We start from the raw sequence: 23,000 nt of genomic DNA, 5'->3' as shown, positions 1-23,000 counted from the left end.
AAATAGTGGGAACTTGGGGAGACGGTCAGGGGGGCAGTGACTCAGCGTCTACACACAGGGCCCATACCACATGGAGGCGGGTGAGCGCCGAGCGTCACTAAGATCCTAACGGTACCGGAACTAGCGGCAATGCGCAGTGCCGAGTGATCATTAAGCTTCCCGGAACCCAAGTGGTCATGATGCTTCGCGGTACCAGTACCGATACCATGTGGTATCACGCGGTATGGGCCCTGTGTGTAGACGCTGAGTCACTGCCCCGCTGACCGTCTCCCCAAGCTCCCACCATTTTGTCCTGCTTTCCGTTTCCATCACAGCTCCCGTTTCCATTATTTTATTATTTGATTTATTTATTGGAGTTACTGGATAATTGTTCATGTCCGATTCTTTTTCTTTTTTAGGTTGCTAATATAAATATTTTTATTGTTATTAGACTATGATCGAGTACATCCATAATAACTATACATGCTATTTTTTTTTCGAAAAAATAAATATTCACTTCATTCAGAGAGAGAGAGAGAGAGAGAGAGAGAGAGAGAGAGAGAGAGAGAGAGAGAGAGAGAGAGAGAGAGATTTACATAGATTTACATAGAAAATTAGACCACACAGACCCCATGGTACAGACTAGGTGGTCTGTCCTTAAACCTAAGTGATTTTACATTAATCAGAAGGGTCCTAAACGTTGCATTTCTACTCTAGTTGATATTAAGTTGAAGGAAGAGAGAGAGAGTTTTCTTTACAGGAAATTTGTTTGGGAATTTCATCAGAATTCATTAAGAAAAAAAACTCCTTTGGGTACCGGTACCGGTACCGGTACTAACGGTACTTGAGTTTTCGGTACCGGTACTACCGGTACTCAAATTAACGGTACTTGCCCATCCCTAGTTACATGTGTTTCTATGAGGCCACACACACGAGGCGACAGTTGCCGCGTTTTCATGGCGACGTCACGCCTTATTGGCTGGTGTGGGGTGAGACGATGGCCAATGAGAGAGCATCCCCGGCTGGAGCTCCACGTGCAGACGCCGCAGTGTTGCCGTTTTCGGTACGAACGTACCAGGTTTGGTACTTTTGGGTGTACAAATTACAACTTCCTCTAGATCAGGGGTTCCCAACCTTTTTGTTCCTCTGTACCCCTTGGGCATTTTTATATGTTCCCGTGTACCCCTAAAATTTTAGGATAAAAAACGATGAAATTGTAATATTTTGATACTATTTTATAATGTAATCTATATGTGTAGATTGATGATATAATTTAAATAACAGTTTTGCTGACGAAAATTAGGAAATTGAAAAAAAAAAACCACGACATTGTGCAATTTGAATGCAGATTACAACACCATGTATTGTACAGAAGTGGTTATTTTCTCGGACCCAATGTACCCCCTGAAAAGTGCAAATGTTCCACTGGAGATACATGTACCCCAGGTTGGGAACCCCTGCCCAAGATCATGTAAAATAGGGTGAACCCAATGCTGTCTGTTTCTTCTTCCGCCGCTGCCAGCGAATAAATTATCCATGCACATGCTGCCTCTTCTACGTCCATGATTACCAGACTGACACAGAGAGAGAAAGAGAAGGGGAGGGGGGGGGGGGGCGCTACTGTAAACGCCGTGTGTGAACAGTCGCCCCGCAGTCGCGCTTCTGGAGTGGCGCCACTAAAATCACCTCGTCTGAACAGGCCCTAATGGGGTGATGTGGCAGTTGCGCGGCTCTGGGGAGCCGTGCCTAAAGGCTCAAGTTAAGAGTCGATAGACTATAGTAGTGGTAGTAGTACTTGTTTTTATTGTTGTTGTTGTTGTTATTATTATTGTTGTTGTCGTTGTAGTAGTCGTTAGTAGTAATATTAGTAGTAGTAATAGCAGTAGTAGTAGTATTGCTACTACTAGAAGGAGTAGTAGTACTACTACTACTAGAAGTAGTAGTAGTGGTAGCAGTAGCAGTAGTAGTAAAGAAGGCGGTGGCTGCGTGGTCAGTGTTCGGGCGCGACGTAAGGAGGATTTGGGGTCGAGTCCTGCCCGTCGCTACGAGCTGACAGTTTTCCGTCATCGCCGAGTTGCCTAAGAGTAACCAGTTACTGTCCTGGAAACCACCTATTATACCGCACTCTAGATTACCTCACTATAGAGGATCAAGAAATAGCTCCGGGGGACAGCATGAGCCAAGCAGGATAACGCCAATATATATATATATATATATATATATATATATATATATATATATATATAATATATATATATATATATATATATATATATATATATATATATATATATATATATATATATATATATATATATATATATATATATATATATATATATATATATATATATATATATATATATATATATATATATATATATATATATATATATATATATATATATATATATATATATATATATATATATATTGCCTGCGTCATAACGGCCTTTAATCGACCACTAGGCCACACCAAATAAGCCTGCCAGCGCCATAAAGTAAACATGAAAATGTATAATAGTGGGAGTAGTAGTAATAGTAATATTTGTTATTGCTGTTGCTGTTTCTGTTATTGTTGTTGTTGTTGTTGTTGTTGTTGTTGTTATTGTTTTTTGTTGTTGCTGTTGTTGTTGTAAAGGTTTTAGTATTACTGAATAATGTCATTTACAATATCTTTCATGAGGATGAGGATGATTATAATGATAATAATAATAATAATAATAATAATAATAATAATAATAATAATAAAATAATAATAATAATAATAATAATAATAATAATAATAATAATAATAATAATAATAAAAATAATGATGATAGGAGAAATAATAATAATAATTAAAAAAATAATGATAATAATAGTAATAATAACAATAATAATAATAATAATAATAATAATAATAATAATAATAATAATAATAATAATAACAATAACAATAATAATAATAATAATAATAATAATAATAATAATAATAATAATAATAATAATAATAATAATAATAATAATAATAATAATAATAATAATAATAATAATAATAATAATAATAAAAATAAACAATAATAATGATAAGAATAATAATATAGACTAAAAATAATAGGTAAGTCTTGAGGAAACACGCGCAGAAGATACTACTTTTACGTGACAAGTTTTGTCCAGCACTTCATCATTACAGACGAAATCAGTCAGTAATTAACTACTGGCTTCTCTTTTCGCGTTTTTGTAACCTCGTACCTAAACCACTTACAATGTTTATATTATTGTTAATGTTGCTAATATTGTTAGGTGTTTTGTTATTATTTTCATCAATACTATTATTATTTGTTTCTATTTTCAGTAGTAATGCTTGTGGAATAAAGTTTTGTTTTTGTAGCTAAACAGTCAATCTGAGACAGACAGAAATATTAAAAACAAATTAACAGACAAACCAACATAAATGAAGAACGATAAGGAGATAAAACACACACACACACACACACACACACACACACACACACACACACACACACACACACACAAAGCATAAACACACATTCAAAGAGTTGAAAAAAAATTATGCAGCGAAGGAAAAAAATGCAAATGAAAATTGAAATCATAAAGGGAGAACATGAACAACAAGAAAAGGAATACTACGAAAAGAGAGTGCAAATATGAGAGAAAAAAATGGTAGGAGGTGAAGGTAAGAAACGGGTGAGAGGGAACAGGGAGAGCTGAGGTAAAGATCGTTGGGTGCTTGGGAGGTGGAGGTAGAGGAGGAATAGGAGGAGGAGGAGGGAAGGAGATTGAGGGGAGGAGAGGAGAAGGTGGATATAATGAAGGTAAGAAGGGGTGGGGATTGGAGGGTGACTTACATTCTCTGGGTGCTAGAGACTAGGTAAGGGGGTCGGGGGAGTGGAGGACGGGGGGAGTTGGTGATGGGCCAAAGGGGGTAGAGAGAGCGTGAGTATATAAACCGCAACGTAATTCTCTTCTTCACACCAACTCAGGAGACCACGAAGATGGTGAGGGTGGGAGCTGTGTGTGTGTGTGTGTGTGTGTGTGTGTGTGTAATTCACCATGGCCTGATCACGTGTTGGACTCGTAATCGCCAGCAGGTACCCTCCCAATATGAGCAAGAGCTCTTTATCCTCGATCTCTGGGTACTGCCAGGACCTCACACACCACACACCCCATCTCCCTTGCTAAAGAGGGGACAGTAACCACTCCTAGTCAACGGAAAGAATTCGGCCTGAGCGGGCTCGAACCGCCGCCCTGTCAGACCATGAACCCTGGCAGAGCAACACTATAAGCAGTTGCCCCACGGAGTGTGTGTCTGTGTGTGTGTGTGTGTGTGAGAGAGAGAGAGAGAGAGAGAGAGAGAGAGAGAGAGAGAGAGAGAGAGAGAGAGAGAGAGAGAGAGAGAGAGAGAGAGAGAGAGAGAGAGAGAGAGAGAGAGAGAAACAAGATGTTAAAAGGACACTGGACTCAAAATACAGTGAGATGTGAAGGTATTTTTACTTTCATAAAAAAATAAAGGAAGGATACGGAAATAGACGGACAATAGAGTAAGTAACCTTGGAGAGTGAAAAGAGGAAATACAAGCCTAGAGAGAATAAGATAATGAAGAGAGACTGGGATAGAAGGGTATTTGTCCTACTGCAATGAAATGGACAAAGATAAATCAATGCTAAAAGTCCCGAGGTTTAATACTTATTTAACTCCTCATCCTTACAGAAGTTGGCGTCGGTGTGTATAGTGCTGGTGATGGCAGCGGCCTCCACCCTGGCCCTTCCTGGGGATATTGGAGGCAGTGGAGGAGGTTACAGTGGTGGCGGAGGAGGTGGTGGAGGCTTCGGTGGTGGTGGAGGAGGTAGTGGAAGCTACGGTGGTGGTGGAGGAGGTGGTGGAGGCTACGGTGGTGGTGGAGGCTACGGTGGTAGTGGAGGCGGTTACAGCGGAAAAGCAAGTGGAACAGCAACCATCAACTTCAATCTCGGAGCTCCAATCGGAGGTTCTGGTGGAGGCTCCGGTGGAGGCTACGGCGGCGGTTCCATCGGTGGAGGCTCCGGTGGTGGCTACGGCGGCGGTTCCATCGGTGGAGGCTCCGGTGGAGGCTCTGGTGGTGGCTACGGCGGTGGTTCCATCGGTGGAGGCTCCGGTGGTGGCTACGGTGGCGGTTCCATCGGTGGAGGCTCCGGTGGTGGCTACGGCGGCGGTTCCATCGGTGGAGGCTCCGGTGGAGGCTACGGCGGCGGTTCCATCGGTGGAGGCTCCGGTGGTGGCTACGGCGGCGGTTCCATCGGTGGAGGCTCCGGTGGAGGCTCCGGTGGTGGCTACGGCGGCGGTTCCATCGGTGGGGGACATGGTGGAGGCTCCGGTGGAGGCTACGGTGGCGGTTCCATCGGTGGAGGCTCCGGTGGAGGCTACGGCGGCGGTTCCATCGGTGGGGGCCATGGTGGAGGCTCCGGTGGAGGCTACGGCGGCGGTTCCATCGGTGGAGGCTCCGGTGGAGGCTCCGGTGGTGGCTATGGCGGCGGTTCCATCGGTGGGGGACATGGTGGAGGCTCCGGTGGAGGCTACGGCGGCGGTTCCATCGGTGGGGGACATGGTGGAGGCTCCGGTGGAGGCTACGGTGGCGGTTCCATCGGTGGAGGCTCCGGTGGAGGCTACGGCGGCGGTTCCATCGGTGGAGGCTCCGGTGGTGGCTACGGCGGTGGTTCCATCGGTGGGGGCCATGGTGGAGGCTCCGGTGGAGGCTTCGGCGGCGGGTCCATCGGTGGGGGCTCCGGTGGAGGCTACGGCGGCGGTTCCATCGGTGGGGGCCATAATGGAGGCTCCGGCGGAGGCTACGGCGGCGGGTCCATCGGTGGAGGCTCCGGTGGTGGCTACGGCGGCGGGTCCATCGGTGGAGGCTCCAGCGGGTATGGTCGCTAGGATCAGTAGAACACAACAGAGAACCTGCAAGTGTCAGCGCAAACCAACACAAAAACACACACATAAACAGTTATGCTTTGAGTCTCAGGTACAGAGACGAACATTGTAGAAGAATGTACGAAAGTGTGTAAATAAATCATTGTCTATGCTTATTCCTGTTTTATTTTTATTTTTTTATCACCAGTGTTTCTGAATCAGTGTCAAGTAATGAAAAGTTTTTTTTATTTTAATCCATCAAGAAATTCAATGTAAAGAAAATATATATAGCAATGAATAGGCGCACCTAACATCACCATAGCCGATCCAGGATTCAGTACGTTTCCTAACTAGTAGAAGGTAATGTTATAATTGTATTTCATAAGGAATCCTTATAACCAAAAACTAACTAAAATTATGGGTATTCTTTTTCTTGAACAGAACATTGAATAAACAACAGAACAATGATATGAAAATACGTATAGCTACCGTTGCCAGGTCATCGTACTCAGAGCACAGTATTTACCGGTTTCTGACGCCTAACTATTGCCAAGGAACATCAGGATCTAACTATTTTAACGATAACTATAAATTAGTTTCGATATTGGAACCTAGAAGGCAGTTTAGGGGAAGGAAGTCGGGAAATATAATCGGCTGAGTACGACAATCTGGCAACGTTAAGGCTGTAGCTCCGAGGCCAGCCTATACGCCATTTTGGGGGTATCAGATACCATAAATAGCTTATTTTTACTGCGCAAAGCAGGTGATGTCACTTATTGTGACTTCGTGAGCTTTCATATTTATCTATTTGTGTATATTTCATGGTGGCAAAACTTTCATTACTAGTTTCATTTGTACTAGTGACACGAAAATGTGACTGTTTTTCACAATAGAATTTCACTCAAACAAGTGAATCAGACACCACAGAAATATTACCAGTGTGTATATGAATGAATACAAAGATAAGTACATACCTTGATTCAACTCTAGGATGTCTCGTGGATCATTAATAAATAAAAACTAATTACCTGGATAGGCTACTCTTTAGCCCGTTACCGGCTATGGCTGCCAAAAAAGTCCCTCCGCCAAGTTAGTACCCCACCATTTGGTAATTGTTAGGTATGTACGCCTTTTGTATGAGCTCTACAACACGTGACATTGTTGCTCTCCAACGTTATCAAGGATCACTTCTCACTTCCACGAGGGATGATAGCTACTCGAACTTGCTCTCGCGTGCTCCACAGTCGAGTGATTTTCTTTTTACAGTGTGAATATATATATATATATATATATATATATATATATATATATATATATATATATATATATATATATATATATATATATATTTTTTTTTTTGAAGAAGAAGAAGAAGAAGAGGCTAGTGGAGACTTCATAAGTTCACCATTAAAAGCAGTTGCTCACACAACTAAAGCGACTAATGTTAGCGAGAAAACATTCCAAAGAATCTGCACTAAACGAAGTAAAGCTTGTATCACGGTTAACTACGTGATATGGTTCCTGTTGTCAGGGTGATAGGCTCATTATTTATCTCACTCATGGTGATTCATCTGACCGAGTATTGATTCTTGGAGAAGGCCTGGGAGGTAAGGAGCTGCCAAATGTTAGTGGTACGTCTTAGTGTGGGGTGCCTACAATACCCCACACGCCATCACCTGCTGTCTGTGAGTTATACTCTATGCATTGTTGCAGGCACGCTTTCATGGTGCTGCTTTTAATATACACATCATAAACTCTCTTCTCCCTCGCAAACTACATATCCAATACTCTTCATGTTTCCGATTTTCACCATTTCCTTCATGGTCATCAGAGCTTACGCTCATTTTTTAAAGTTCTAACCTTATCAGAGAGAGAGAGAGAGAGAGAGAGAGAGAGAGAGAGAGAGAGAGAGAGAGCCTGCCTCCGGGAAAACACCTGGCCATCGGCGTGGAAAGAGACTCGGGTGATTTCCGTCCGCAAGAGGTGCTCCAGGTCTGACCCAAAAAACTACCATCTCCCTGCTTTTTGTGGTGGGGAAAGTGTTTGAGAGGGTCATGGCAGACGTAATCTGTTGCCATTTCAAAGACAGTTACCTCCTCTCGGACCAACAGTTTGGGTTCAGATCTGCCCGGTCTACCTCTGATCTGCTGATGCTGCTCACTAAAATCTGGCAGGACACCCTTGACGATGGCCTGGACACTGTCGTGGAGACCCTGGACATACCAGTTACATTCGACAGGGTGTGGCACTGAGGCCTCCTCGAGGAAATCGGCGCAAAGGGCATCCAAGGAGACCTTCTATAGCTCCTGGGAGACTACCTGCAAGGAAGGACGCTCCAGGTCGTCGTTAACGGGCAGGCGTCCGAGTCCCTGCCAGTGGTGGCATTAGTGCCACAGGATTCAGTGCTGGGGCCAGTCCTGTTGAACATTTACGTGGACGATCTTCTCGGGAAGCTGGCAGCAATCTCAGCTTATGATGATGATTGCACTCTCTCCTGCACCTACCCCCGACAAGACAGTGAGCAAGTTGCTGACGAGGTCAATCAGCAGCTGAGGGTGCTACAGGAGTGGGGTGCCCGTTGGGAGGTGACCTTTGCCCGGGAAAAAATCCATGCAATGGTGGTCTCTCGATCCCCCACTGCCGAGCCAGCAGAGGAGGGGAGGCTACGCTTTAGCGGCATCCCCCTCCCACTCCAGGAATCCGTCAAGATTCTGGGAGTGGAAGTGGAAAGCTACGATTCGACAGCCACATCAAACACATTGCCCAAAAGCCTTCCTGTTCTACAGGACTCAGATACGGCCTTATTTAGAGTACGCTGCCCTCTCTTGGAAGTCGTGTACTGACTAGCACAGCGGAAGACTCGGCAGAATCTAGCGACGGGCACTGCGACTGGTGAATGCTACATTCCCACCAGCCCAGTCGGAGACTCCAAGCTCCGTCGATTCGCTGGAACACCGCAGAGATGTCGCGGCGCTTGTTTGTGTTTCACAAGGCACAGCTGTAAGGAGTGCCACACTTGGCGGGCCTTCGTCAACTTCCGAGAGTCACCAGGCTGGACACGAGAATGGTGCTATCCCGTGGTGACGCAGTGGAGGTGCCGCGATCCCGCATCAGCCAGCACCAACGCACCTTTCCGGGTAGAGTCTCCTGCATGTGGAACGTGTTCACGGCCACCGTCCCTCACGACCGGGGGATGAACACCCAGCAGTAAAACTGGCAGCCCACAGCTGGAGAGGCACACTCCCTACTCCACTAACACTGTAGTGGACACAAGACTGTCCAGTGTATATATATATATATATATATATATATATATATATATATATATATATATATATATATATATATATATATATATATATATTCCACCAGGGAGGACTCCCATTCTGGCTGCCGACTTGAGCTGTGTCTTGATAACTCCTCGAACCTCTTTCTTACCAATTTCTGCAAAATACGCGGTCTTCGTTCTAGTTTTCATTCTGTGGAACAGCATCTCTCCCCCTTTAAATCTTACCTTCTCTTCCTCACCGAAACACAGGTGTCTGAGGCTACTGACAGCAATCTCTACTCTGTTCACTCCTATTATCTCGATCCTAAATTTCAATCCAAAGCTGGATGTTGCGCCTACGACCTTGACTCTTCAGAATTTTCCACCATCTGGCTAAGACTTCATTGTCATTCTATTACTAAATCCATCTGTGCTGTTTATCTCTCACCTAACTCTACTAACTATGTAAAACTATTTCACTAGTTGAAATTTAAAGTGAAGTACATCTTGACCCACTCTCCCTTCGCTGAAATCACCATCCTAGGAGATTTCAGTGTTCACCACCAGCTTTGGCTTTCATCCTCTTTCACTGACCAGCCTGGTGAACAAGTCTACAACTTTGCTCTTCTCAACGATCTAGGAGATAGGCCCAACATACTAGACCTCTTCCTTGCCTCTAACCCTTCTGCTTACTCTGTCAAACCTATTATCTCCGTTGGGCTCCTCCGGTCACAACCTTATTTCTGTATCCTGTCCTATCGCTCCTGTACATCCTCTGGACCCACCGAAGAGGCGATGCTTCTGGCCTTTTGCTTCAGTTCGGTGGGACGACCTGAGGATGTACTTTTCCGATCTCCCGTGGAATGATTACTGCTTCCAGGAGAGAGACCCCTCTGTGTGTGCCCAGCGCATCACAGAGGTGATTGTCTCTGGAACGGAGGCACACATATAACGTACTTTCCCTACTCCTCATGCTAAAAAGACTTGGTTTAATCACTCTTGTTTTCGTGCTATCAAAGATAGAGAGGCAGCTCACAAAGGGTACCAGAGCCTTCGCACACCTGCTAACCATGATCTTTATATTCTTGCCCGGAATCGTGCCAAATCTATTCTTCGACTTACCAAAACATCTTTCATCAATAGAAAATGTCAAAACCTTGCTTTTTCTAATTCTTCCCGTGGCTTTTGGCACCTAGTCAAACATATCTCCTCCAATTTCAATTCTTCCTCTTTGCCTCCGTTTCCTTAACCCTGACGGCAGCACCGCCGTCTCATCTATCTCTAAGGCTGAACTCTTCTCTCAAACTTTCCGTAAAAACTCCACTCTGGGCGATTCTGGGGCATATTCCGCCTACTCATCTCCCCTCCGACTCCTTTATGCCTGTTATTAAGATTCTTAAGAATGATGTTTTCTATGCACTCTCTGGCCTCAATTCTCAGAAGGTTTATGGACCTGATGAAGTGCCTCCTATTGTCCTTAAAAACTGTGCCTCCGTGCTGACACCCTGCCTGGTCAAACTCTTTCGTCTCTGCCTATCAACAGCTACCTTTCCTTCCTGCTGGAAGCACGCCTTTATACAGCCTAGGCCAAAGAAGTGTGACCGCTCCAATCCTTCAAACTACCGCCCTATAGCTTTACTTTCCTGTCTATCTGAAACTTTTGACTTAATCCTTAACCGGAAGATAAAAAAACACCTTCCCACTTCTGACCTTCTATCTTATCGCCATTATGGGTTCCGCAAGGGGCGTTTTACTGGCGATCTTCTTCCTCTCTTAACTGACTCCTGGTCATCCTCTCTAAGCCGTTTTGGTGAAACTTTCGCAGTTGTGTTAGACATATCGAAAGCTTTCGATTGAGTCTGGCACAAGTCTTTGCTCTCTAAAATGCCCTCTTACGGTTTCTACCCTTCTCTTAGTTCCTTTATATCCAGCTTCCTTTCCGGCCGTTCTATCTCCACTGTGGTAGACGGGCACTGTTGTTCCCCCAAACCTATCAACAGTGATGTTCCACAAGGCTCTGACCTATCACCCACTCTCTTCCTGATATTCATCAATGATCTTTCCATAACAAACTGTCTTATCCATTCATACGCTGACGACTCCACTCTGCATTATTCAACTTCTTTTAGCAGAAGACCTTCTCAACAGGAATTACAAGACTCCAGAGTGGAGGCTGCAGAACCTTGTGTCCTTCAATGCCTTAAAAACATAATATCTCCACATATCAGTTCGACATAATCTTCCAAACACCTATCCCCTATTCTTCGATAACACTCAGGTGTCACCTTCTTCAACACTAAATATCCTCGGTCTATCCTTAGCTCAAAATATCAACTGGAAACTTCACATCTCTCTTACTAAATCAGCTTCCTCGAGGCTGGGCGTGCTATATCGTCTCAGCCAGTTCTTCTCCCCCGCACAGATGCTTTCCATTTATAGGGGCCTTGTCCGCCCTCGTATGGACTATGCCTCTCACGTGTGGGGGGGTTCCACTCACACAGCTCTCATGGACAGAGTGGAGTCAAAGGCTCTTAGTCTCCTCAGCTCTCCTCCTCTTACTGATAGTTCTCTGCCTCTTAAATTCCGCCGCCATGTTGCATCTCTTTCTATCTTCTATCGATATTTTCATGATAACTGCTCTTCTGATCTTGCTAACTGCATACCTCCCCACTCCCGCGGCCCCGCTGCACACAACTTTCTACTCATGCTCATCCCTATACTGGCCAAACCCCTGATGCAATATTTATCCAGCACCTCCATTCTTTCATCACCTTCACTGGTAAACTCTGGAACAGCCTTCCTTCATCTGTATTTCCTGCTGCCTATGACTTGGCCTCTTTCAAGAAGAGTGGATCAAGACACCTCTCAACCCGAAATTAAGCTTTCTTTTGGCTACTCTTTACTGTTATCTATTATTGGAGGGGCGAGTAGCGGGCTTTTTTTTGTACTCTTTCTGTTGCCCTTGAGCTGTGTCCTTTGATGTAAAAAAAAAAAAATATATATATATATATATATATATATATATATATATATATATATATATATATATATATATATATATATATATATATATATATATATATATATATATATATATATATATATATATATATATATATATATATATATATATATATATATATATATATATATATATATATATATATATATATATATATATATATATATATATATATATATATATATATTGTATATTTTTGTATAAACATTTATGCCCTTAGAATGGGCAGCACACGGCAATGTACCTTTGAGCATGTAAATATACCTGTATGTTTAGACTCTATATCATTGATGTAGATAATGAATAAAAGCGGGCCCAAAACTGAGCCTTGAGGAACCCCACTGGTAACATTACCCCATTCGGATTCTTTACCGTTAATGGTAACCTTCTGTTTCCTGTCGCTAAACCACGCCTTAATCCAATCAAATACCTTCCCTCTTATCCCATGAGCCCTGACTTTATGTAACAGTATCTGGTGAGGTACCTTATCGAAGGCCTTACTAAAATCAAGATAAACCACATTATAGCTCTCATCATTGTCAGCTGCCTCGTATACTCTATTGTAAAAGGATATAAGATTAGTGAGGCACGACCTTCCTTTAGTAAACCCATGCTGTGAATCGTGAATGAAATTATGTCTGTCTATATGGTCCCTAATACTATCAGTTATTATTGACTCAATCATTTTACCTATAACTGACGTCAAACTAATCGGCCTATAGTTCTCCATAGAAGATTTGTCTCCCTTCTGAAATATTTGAATCACGTGTGCCTGCCTCCATGAAACAAGCACCACCCCTGTGTCTAGTGACTTCCTAAATACTTATGTTAACTGCCCACTTATTTCAGTTTCACATTCCTTTATTACCCTGGGGAAAAGTTCATCTGGCCCTGGCGCCTTAGTGACTTTAAGTCTATCTATCTGTCTAATCACAAGCTCCCTACTTATGTTGATGTCGGTTAATTCTTCTACCTCTTCTCCCCTGTGGATCTGTTCTCCTTGAGGTATGTCATTTAATTTTTCTTTGGTAAATACAGTTAAGAAATATCTATTTAACGCCTCGCTCATTTCCTCATCACTATCAATCAGTGATTCTCCTGACTTAAGCGGCCCTATCTTATCCCTAACCTTGGTCTTATAAAGCTGAAAGAAGCCCTTTGGATTGGTCTTTGCTTCCCTGGCAATTCTAATATCATAAATACGTTTTGCCATACGTCTTTCTTTACTGCTCTAGCTAAATCGTTGTAACTATCCCTTAGGTGAGTTTCCCCCTTTTTAATTCTAACATATAGTCCTCTTTTCCTTCCTATTTCAGTTTTTAGCCTGTCTGTCATCCATCGCGGGTAATTACCTGTTGACCTGACTTCCCTGTGAGGTATAAACTGTTTTTGTCCTAATTCAATCTCCCTGACCAGACTATTGTACTCACCCTCCAAGCTACTGACCTGACTAGTGACCTCACCAGAGATTAACGCCCCTCCCTGCTCTGGGTCCTGACCTACTTCTGGTTTCATTCCCCTAAGCCTCTGCAGCTGCTTTCTTAACCCCTCGTAGTCTGCCTTCCTGAAGTCAGGTATTAATGTGTTGTTACTGCTGACTCTATCCTCCCATTTAACATTAAATCTAATTTCCTTATGATCACTGTTACCTAATGAATCCCCAACCTCAATGTTGTTTATTATGTCCTCTCTATTAGTTAACAACAAATCCAAAATATGTTATTTCCTCGTTGGTGTTCTAATTAACTGCTTAAGGAAACTATCCTGTATCACATCTAACAAATCCTGTGCCTCTTGGTCTCCGGATAAAGTATCCCACTCTATGTTCCTATAATTGAAATCCCCAATTACACACACATTCCTATATCTTGACGCCCTACTAATTCCTTGTAAAAGGGGTTGGCTACTGTCCCTGGTAAGGTTGGGCGGCCTGTAAAGTACTCCGATGAAAAGCTTCTCCTTCCTACCTATTGTTTCTACCCAGAGGGATTCTGTATTGCTATCTTCCTTGATTGAGTTGTTAATGACACACTTAAGATTGTCCCTGACGAAAAGTGCGACCCCACCCCCCTTCCTGCCTATTCGATCTTGGTGGAATAACTTATACCCTTCAATCTCTAATTCTGGGAGAAAGTGTCTGTCTGCAGTGTTTATCCATGACTCTGTGATCGCTATCATTTCAAATTTCTCTACGCACGCCTTTCCCCTCAATAAATATATCTTATTCCTAATACTTCTACTGTTTGTATAGTACACATTTAGACCTATCCCTTGCCTTACCCTGCAGCCGCTATTATTATTACTACATTTAGTGCTCCCACTTGGTATTGCCATCTTAGGCCCCTTCTTACTTACCCTAAAAAACCCTGCAAGGCCCCCAATCCACGTTCAAGGGCATCAGACAAGATCTGCACCCCCTCCCATGAAAGATGAACCCCGTCCCTCTGGTATAGGTTGTTCTTGCCAAGGAAACTGTCCCAGGCGTCGACAAATGTTCATCCATTGGCTTTGCAATAATCTGCCAACCTGCAGTTTAATGCAATAGCCCTGGACAGCCAGATGGCACCAACCCGCCGCCTTGGCAGAACCCCACACACCACAGGAACCCCGCCTTTGGACGTAATTCTTCGAAGAGCCTCCATGTAGCGACGCAGGAGCTGCTCACTACCTAACCTACCTATGTCGTTCCCTCCCACGCTCAGGCAGACGATGGGTTTGACTCCCTCGCCTGACGTGCACGACTCTACCCTGTCGCTGACATCCTTAATCCCCGCCCCAGGAAAACACATCCTGGTCCTACGTGTCCTATCTTTAACACAGAAGGCCCTATCTAACAACCTGATCTGGCTATCACAAACAACCAAAATGTTACCTCTGGGCAGGGATTTGTCATATGCCCTCCTCTCCTTCACCTCCTGCTCCTACACTCCCTCCCTCAGCTCAGAGAGAGCCTGGAAGGAGTTGCGGCACTCAACACCCGCAGGATTGGTCCTCTTCAACTTTAAGCAGCTGCCATGGCTCTTGACTACCTGACAGTCCCCATCTGGTGACGGTGTACTATGTACATCGCCTGTCTGAGGACCTGATGAACGAAGGACTCGATTTTCCTTCCTCATGGCCTCCACAGTCCTCTCCAACTCTTCAGTTCTCACCAAGAGAGAATTTACTAACTCAACTTAACACCCACCGGCCCCGCCTCCTCCCCTCACTGCACCACTGTAACTCATCCCACCAGACATGGTCAACCCAAGAGCTAGCCCGAGCACGTCCTATCACCTTGAGGACCTGAGGTGAACTGGGACCTGAGGTGAACACATGAGATGCATACTCCATACGAGGGCGGACAAGGTCCCTGTATATGAACAACATCTGGGAGGGGGACAAGAACTGTCGGAGACGATACAGAACGCCCAACCTCTAGGAAGCTGATTTTGTAAAAGACGAGATGTGAAGTTTCCAGTTGAGATTTTGAGTTAGGGATAGACCGAGGATGTTTAGTGCAGAAAGTGACAGCTGAGTGTTGTCGAAGAATAGGGGATAGTTGTTTAGGAGGGTATGTCGAGTGGGTAGGTGGAGAAATTGAGTTTTTGAGGCGTTGAAGGACACCAGGTTCTTTTTGCCCCAGTCGGAAAGGATAGTATGGTCTGAGGTTAAGCGTTCTGCAAACTCCAACCTGGAGTCATATAACTCCTGCAGGGTGGGTTTATCAAAAGAAGTTGAGTAGTGCAGAGTAGAGTCATCTGCGTAAAAATGAATAGGACAGTTTCTTTTTGGAAAGATCTTTAATGAACAACAGAAAGAGAATTGAAGATAGGACAGAGCCCTGCGTTACACCACTATTGATAGGTTTAGGGGAAGAACGGTGATCGTCTACCACAGTAGCGATAGATCGGCCAGAAAGGAAACTGGGGATAAAGGTACAGAGAGAAGGATAGAAACCGTAGGAGGGTAGTTTGGAAAGAAAAGATTTGTGCCAGACTCTATCAAAGGCTTTTGATATGTCTATTGCAACATCGAAAGTTTCATCGAGACGGCTAAGAGAGGATGACCAAGAGTCAATTAGGAAAGCAAGAAAATCACCAGTAGAACGCCCCTTGTGGAACCCATACTGGTGATCATATAGAAAGTTAGAAGTGGATAGATGCTTAAGAAACTTCCGGTTAAGGTTTGATTCAGGAGCTTTAGTTTTTTTTATATTACAACAAAGGAGATGGCTCAAGGACAACAAAAAGGGTGAAAAAAAAGCCCGATACTCACCGCTCCCACAAAAGACAGAAGTAAAGTGTGGCCAAAAGGGTGGTCAATTTCGGGTGGAAAGATTTATTGATACACTCTTACTGAAAGAGGTCAAGTCATAGGCAGGAGGAAATACAGACGAAGGAAGGCTGTTCCAGAGTTTACCAGTGTAAGGGATGAAAGAGTGAAGATGCTGGTAAACTCTTGCATAAGGGGTTCGGACAGTATACTGATGAGCTAGAGTGGACAGTCGAGTGCAGCGGGGCCGCGGGAGGGGGGAGGCATGCAATTAGCAAGTTCAGAAGAGCAGTCAGCGTGAAAATATCGATAAAAGATAGAAAGAGAGGCAACATGGCTGCGGAATTTAAGAGGTAGAAGACTATCAGTAAGAGAAGGAGAGCTGATGAGACGAAGAGCCTTAGACTCCACTCTGTCCAGGAGAGCTGTGTGAGTGGGGCCCAACCACACGTGACACGCATACTCCATACGAGGGCGGACGATACAGAACGCCCAACCTCGAGGAAACTGATTTATTAAGAGAAGAGATATGAAGTTTTCAGTTAAGATTTTGGGCTAAGGATAGACTGAGGACGCTTAGTGTTGAAGAAGGTGACAGATAAGTGTTGTTGAAGAATAATTTGGAATATTGTGTCGAGTTGATAGGTCGAGAAATTGGGTTTTTGAGGCATCGAAGATCACAAGGTTCCTTTTATCCCAGCCGGAAATGATAGCAAGATCTGAGGTTAAGCTTTTTGCAGCCTCCAGTCTGGAGTCTTGTAATTCCTGTTGAGAGGGTCTTTTGTTGAAAGAAGTTGAATAATGAAGAGTGGATTATCAGCGTATCAGTGGATAGGACAGTTTGTTATGGAAAGAAGATCATTGATGAATAACAGGAAGAGATTGGGTGATTGGACAGAGCCCTGTGGAACATCACTGTTGATAGGTTTAAGGGAAGAACAGTGACCACACGGAAATAGGACGGCCGGAAAGGAAACTGAAGATAAAGGAACAGAGAGAAGGATAGGAACCGTACGAGGGCAGTTTAGAAAGCAAAGACTTGTGCTAGACTCTATCGAAAGCTTTCGATATGTCTAGCGCAACTGAGAAAGTTTCACCGAAACGGCTTAGAAAGGATGACCAAAAGTCAGCTAAGAGAGCAAGAAGATCGCTAGTAGAACGCCCCTTGCGGAACCCATACCGGCGATCAGATAGATGGTCAGAAATGGAAAGGTGCTTTTGAATCTTCCAGTTAGGGATTAATTCAAAAGCCTTAGATAGACAGAAAAGTAAAGCTATAGGGCGGTAGTTTGAGGGATTGGAACGGTCACTCTTCTTAGGCAGAGGCTGTGTGAAGGAGAACTTCCAGCAGGAAGGAAAGGTAGACGTTAATAGACAGAGACGAAAGAATTTGACCAGGCAGGGTGTCAGCACAGAAACACAGTTTTTGAGGACTATAGGAGTCACTCCATCAGGTCCATAAGCCTTCTGAGAGTTGAGGCCAGAGAGGGCATAGAAAATATCATTCTTAAGAATCTTAATAAAAGGCATAAAGGAGTCGGAGGAATATGCCCAGAATCGTTCAGAGTGGAGTTTTTACATAACGTTTGAGAGAAGAGTTCAGCCTTAGAAATAGATGAGACGGCGGTCCTGCCGTCAGGGTTAAGGAGAGAAGGGAAAAATAAAGAAGTGAAATTGGATGAGATATTTTTGGCTAAGTGCCAGAAGTCCCGGGAAGAATTAGAAAAAGCAAGGTTTTGACATTCTCTATTTGGCACGATTCCGGGCAGAAATACAAAGATCATGGTTAGCAGGAGTGCGAAGGTTCTGGTACCTTTAGTGAGCTGCCTCTCTATCTTTGATAGCACGGGAACAAACGTGATTAAACCAAGACTTTTTAACAAAAATGCAAGAAGCATCGCCTCTTCGGTGGGTCCAGAGGGTGTACAGGAGCGAAAGAACAGGATGCAGAAATCAGGCTGTGATCGGAGGAGCCTAACGGAGAGAACAGTTTGACAGAGTAAGTAGAAGGGTTAGAGGTAAGGAAGAGATTTAGTATGTTGGGCCTGTCTCCAAGACAGTCGGGAATACGTGTAGGTTGCTGAACCAACTGCTCTAGATCATTGAGGAGAGCAAAGTTGTAGGCTTGTTCACCTGGCTGGTCAATGAAAGAGGATGAAAGCCAAAGCTGGTGGTAAACAATGAAATCTCCTAGGATGGAGATTTCAGATAAGGGAGAGTGGGTCAAGATGTGCTCCACTTTAGAGTTTAAATAGTCAAAGAATTTTACATAGTTAGTAGAGTTAGGTGAGAGATAAACAGCACGGATGTATTTAGTATTAGACACCAGACAGAAAAGTAAAGCTTTAGGAGGGTAGTTTGAGGGATTGGAACGGTCATCCTTTTTAGGCACAGGCTGTATGTAGGCGTACTTCCAGCAGGAAGGAAAGGTAAATGTTGATAGGCAGAGACGAAAGAGTTTGACCAGGCAGGGTGTCAGCACGGAAGCACAGTTTTTAAGGACAATAGGAGGCACTTCATCAGGTCCATAAGCTTTCTGAAGGTTGAGGCCAGTTAGGGCATACAAAACATCATCCTTAAGAATCTTAATAACAGGCCTAAAGGAGTCAGAGGGGGGATGAGTAGGTGGAAAATGCCCAGAATCGTCCAGTGTGGAGTTAATAGAGAAAGTTTGAGCGAAGACTTCAGCCTTAGAGATAGATGAAACGGCATTGCTGCCGTCAGGAGTAAGGAGAGGAGGGAAAGATGAAGTGATATTGGAAGAGATATTTTTGACTAGGTGCCAAAAGTCTCTGGAAGAATTAAGAAAAAGCAAGGTTTTGACATTTGCTGTGGATGAAAGAGCTTTTGGTAAGTCGAAGAGTAGGTTTGGCACGATTCCGGGCAGAAATGTAAAGATCATGGTTAGCAGGAGTTCAAAGGCTCTGATACCTTTTGTAAGCCGCCTCTCATTTTTGATAGCACGAAAACAAGCGTGATCGAACCAAGGCTTTTTAGCATGAAGGGTAAAGAAAGTACGTGGAATATGTGCCTTCACTCCAGAGACAATCACATTTGTGATGCGCTGGACACACGAAGAAGGGTCTCTCTCTTGGAAGCAGTAATCATTCCATTGGAAATCGGTAAAGTACAACTTCAGGTCGTTCCTTCGAGCTGAAGCATAATGCCAGAAGCACCGGTTTTTCAGTGGTTCCAGAGCCTGTACAGGAGCGATATGACAGGATATAGAAATAAGGTTGTGATCGGAGGAGCCCAACGGAGAGAACAGTTTGACAGAGTAAGCAGAAGGGTTAGAGGTGAAGAAGAGGTCTAGCATGTTGCGCCTATCTCCAAGACGGTCGGGAATACATGTAGGGTGCTGAACCAACTGCTCTAGACTATTAAGGAGAGCAAATTTGTAGGCTTGTTCACCTGGCTGGTCAGTGAAAGAGGATGAAAGTCAAGGCTGGTGGTCAACATTGAAATCTCCTAGGATGGAGATGTCAGCGAGGGGAGAGTTAGTCAAGATGTACTCCAATAGAGTTCAAGTAGGCAAAGAATTTTCCATAGTTAGTAGAGTTAGGCGAGAGATAAACAGCACAGATGTATTTAGTAATAGAGTGAGAAATTAAGTCTTAGCTAGATGGTGGAAAACTCTGAAAAGCCGAGGTCGTGGGCACGAGAGCAAGTGATGTCGTTGCGTATGTAGACGCAACATCAAGCTTTGGATTAAAATTTAGGATAGAGATAGTAGGAGGGAACAGAGTAGAGATTGCTGTCAGTAATATCAGAAACCTGGGTCTCGGTGAGGAAGAGAAGGTAAGGCTCAAAGGAGGAGAGATGGTGCTCCACAGAATGAAAATTAGAACGATGATCCCGAATATTGCAGAAGCTAATAAAGAGAAAGTTTGAACAGGTATCAAGACACCTCTTAGGTCGAGGGCCGAAAGTGGAGTCCGCTCACCATTTTTAATTTTGATAAAATTTTGAGGAAATGTTGTGTGTAGCATGTATGTAGTGTGGTGTGGAAAGTAAGATAATTTGTCTTTAAAGAGCATGCTGAACTATTTTCTGGTGTCAGTCAGACAGTAGGGAAACGGAAAGTGAGGACACGGGAAAGGTCTTTGGAGGGATTGCAGCACCCTCTTCACCTCCCGTATATACCTCACTATAGTCCGTTTCATTCTGTTTGTCCACTCGCGAACGTAGATGTGGCACCTGCGCATTGTTAGTTCGTGATTGCGTGAAGATCAATTTTTTTTTTTTTTTTTTTGTTGTGATATATTTGAATGGTTGTGTATACAAAAAACCCTGAAGCCCCCTTATATGAACCGCAAACATGCCATTTTGCATCGATAATCTACCATACAAGCACACGAAAGAACAACTTGTATATAAAACAGTATAGTCTGATTATACTCGAACGATTTATAGCCTTTCAGATACCCATATTTCATCTCATTCAGGTACATAAAGTGATATATGGCTCTGCAAGTGTCTATACATAAGGAATTATGTTGCGTTGCATGTAAATAACATGGGTAGCCTAATATCCGAAATAGCCTACCATCGCATTCAACACTTATTATTTACTGTTTCATGTTATTTCGATTTTTAATCGTTATTTACCTGCAGTAAATCATTAAAATACCCTTTATTTGCACTTACAGAGCCAGATGTCTTTTAATATACCTGAAATGTGCTATGAATCAATAAATTTGAGAAAAAAAAAAACATAGATCGTTCCAGCATGACGTGACTATATTATTTGATACAAGCTTGTCTTTTCGTGTGGTTGTGTGTTAGCTTATCGATGGAAACGACTGAGTTGTTTTTTGTATACATAAACATTCAAATATATTATTGAATAGTAAGCTTGAATGTCTATCACAACAGTTGATTTTCACGTATTCACGAACTAGTGTAGCGGGCAAGTCCCCGCTCAAACTCAGACTCTTGTTTCTTCGCGTTAGTCTTTTCGTTCGTCCTGTCTCCTGTGGCATTTGAACTTGCTGTCGTGTCGCGTCCCTGTCTTGTGCGTCCTAAGTGCGTCCTAATTGTTCACTTTTCTTGTTACTTATTTATCTTCGACTCTCTGTCCACGTCCTCCTATTCTCCACTTATATATATTGTTCCACATATACACCAACACTTCAATGTCACTTACACTATACAACATTCATACACACGCATATACACTCAACCACCTCTTTTATGTGTTTTGTCTGTCTCAATGACCTGTCTGTACTTTTGTGAATAAACAACCCTGACGGATATTGACTTTCTCTATCCGTGAACCAGTTAGCGCTTAGAACACTCACTAAACACCAACAATTGGTGACCCTGAATTGTTGCTATGGTTCAAGGTGGCCTGTAAACCGGTGCCATTTTAAGGGCACTCTCTCCCAGAGTGGTATACCTGCGTCGGAACACCCGTTTCATTCGTCTTTATCACATATTTTCCAAAACTGGATAATTATGGCCATTTAAAATTGTTACACACTGTAAATAATTTGAAAATATGTTATTTTTGCGGAATTTTTACGATATTATTTGTTGATGCTGAAAATCAGTCTGGGACCACACAGAAAAACTGGCAACATAATTTTCCCTGTTTGATGATGTATTTAGATGATAATAAAACTTGTTGCCAATATTCTATATGAAAATATGGCTTTTATACACAAGCCGATATACTACTGTGTGTAGACGCTGAGTCATTGCCCCGCTGACCGTCTCCCCAAGCTCCCACCATTTTGTCCTGCTTTCCGTTTCCATCACAGCTCCCGTTTCCATTATTTTATTATTTTATTTATTTATTGGAGTTACTGGATAATTGTTCATGTCCGATTCTTTTTCTTTTTTAGGTTGCTAATAAATATTTTTATTGTTATTAGACTATGATCGAGTACATCCATAATAACTATACATGCTATTTTTTTTTCGAAAAAATAAATATTCACTTCATTCAGAGAGAGAGAGAGAGAGAGAGAGAGAGAGAGAGAGAGAGAGAGAGAGAGAGAGAGAGAGAGAGAGAGATTTAAATATATATAAATAGAAAATTAGACCATTATTAGACCCCATGGTACAGACTAGGTGGTCTGTCCTTAAACCTAAGTGATTTTACATTAATCAGAAGGGTCCTAAACGTTGCATTTCTACTCTAGTTGATATTAAGTTGAAGGAAGAGAGAGAAAGTTTTCTTTACAGGAAATTTGTTTGGGAATTTCATCAGAATTCATTAAGAAAAAAAACTCCTTTGGGTACCGGTACCGGTACCGGTACTAACGGTACTTGAGTTTTCGGTACCGGTACTACCGGTACTCAAATTAACGGTACTTGCCCATCCCTAGTTACATGTGTTTCTATGAGGCCACACACACGAGGCGACAGTTGCCGCATTTTCATGGCAATGTCACGCCTCATTGGCTGGGGTGGGGTGAGACGATGGCAAATGAGAGAGGAACCCCGGCTGGAGCTCCACGTGGAGACGCCGCAGTGTTGCCGTTTTTGGTACGAACGTACTACGTTTGGTACTTTTGGGTGTACAAAGTACGACTTTCTCTAGATCAGGGGTTCCCAACCTTTTTGTTCCTAGGTACCCCTTGG

At 43.3% G+C, this 23,000-nt stretch overlaps 1 protein-coding gene across 1 annotated transcript; it reads left to right on the top strand.

The window, feature by feature from the left end:
* Positions 1–3,959: 3,959 nt before the first annotated feature.
* Positions 3,960–6,044, top strand: LOC126995065 (uncharacterized). The gene is made up of 2 exons (XM_050854357.1): positions 3,960–3,980; positions 4,693–6,044. Exons 1-2 carry the CDS (start codon positions 3,978–3,980, stop codon positions 5,890–5,892), a joined length of 1,203 nt encoding a protein of 400 aa, XP_050710314.1. The 5' UTR covers positions 3,960–3,977; the 3' UTR covers positions 5,893–6,044.
* The last annotated feature ends 16,956 nt before the right edge of the window (positions 6,045–23,000 follow it).

Source organism: Eriocheir sinensis, unplaced genomic scaffold (genome assembly GCF_024679095.1).
Source record: "Eriocheir sinensis breed Jianghai 21 unplaced genomic scaffold, ASM2467909v1 Scaffold974, whole genome shotgun sequence".
NCBI classification, from domain to species: Eukaryota; Metazoa; Arthropoda; class Malacostraca; order Decapoda; family Varunidae; genus Eriocheir; species Eriocheir sinensis.
Note: the sequence above shows the minus strand (reverse complement) of the source record. Positions and strands in the feature narration are given on the sequence as shown.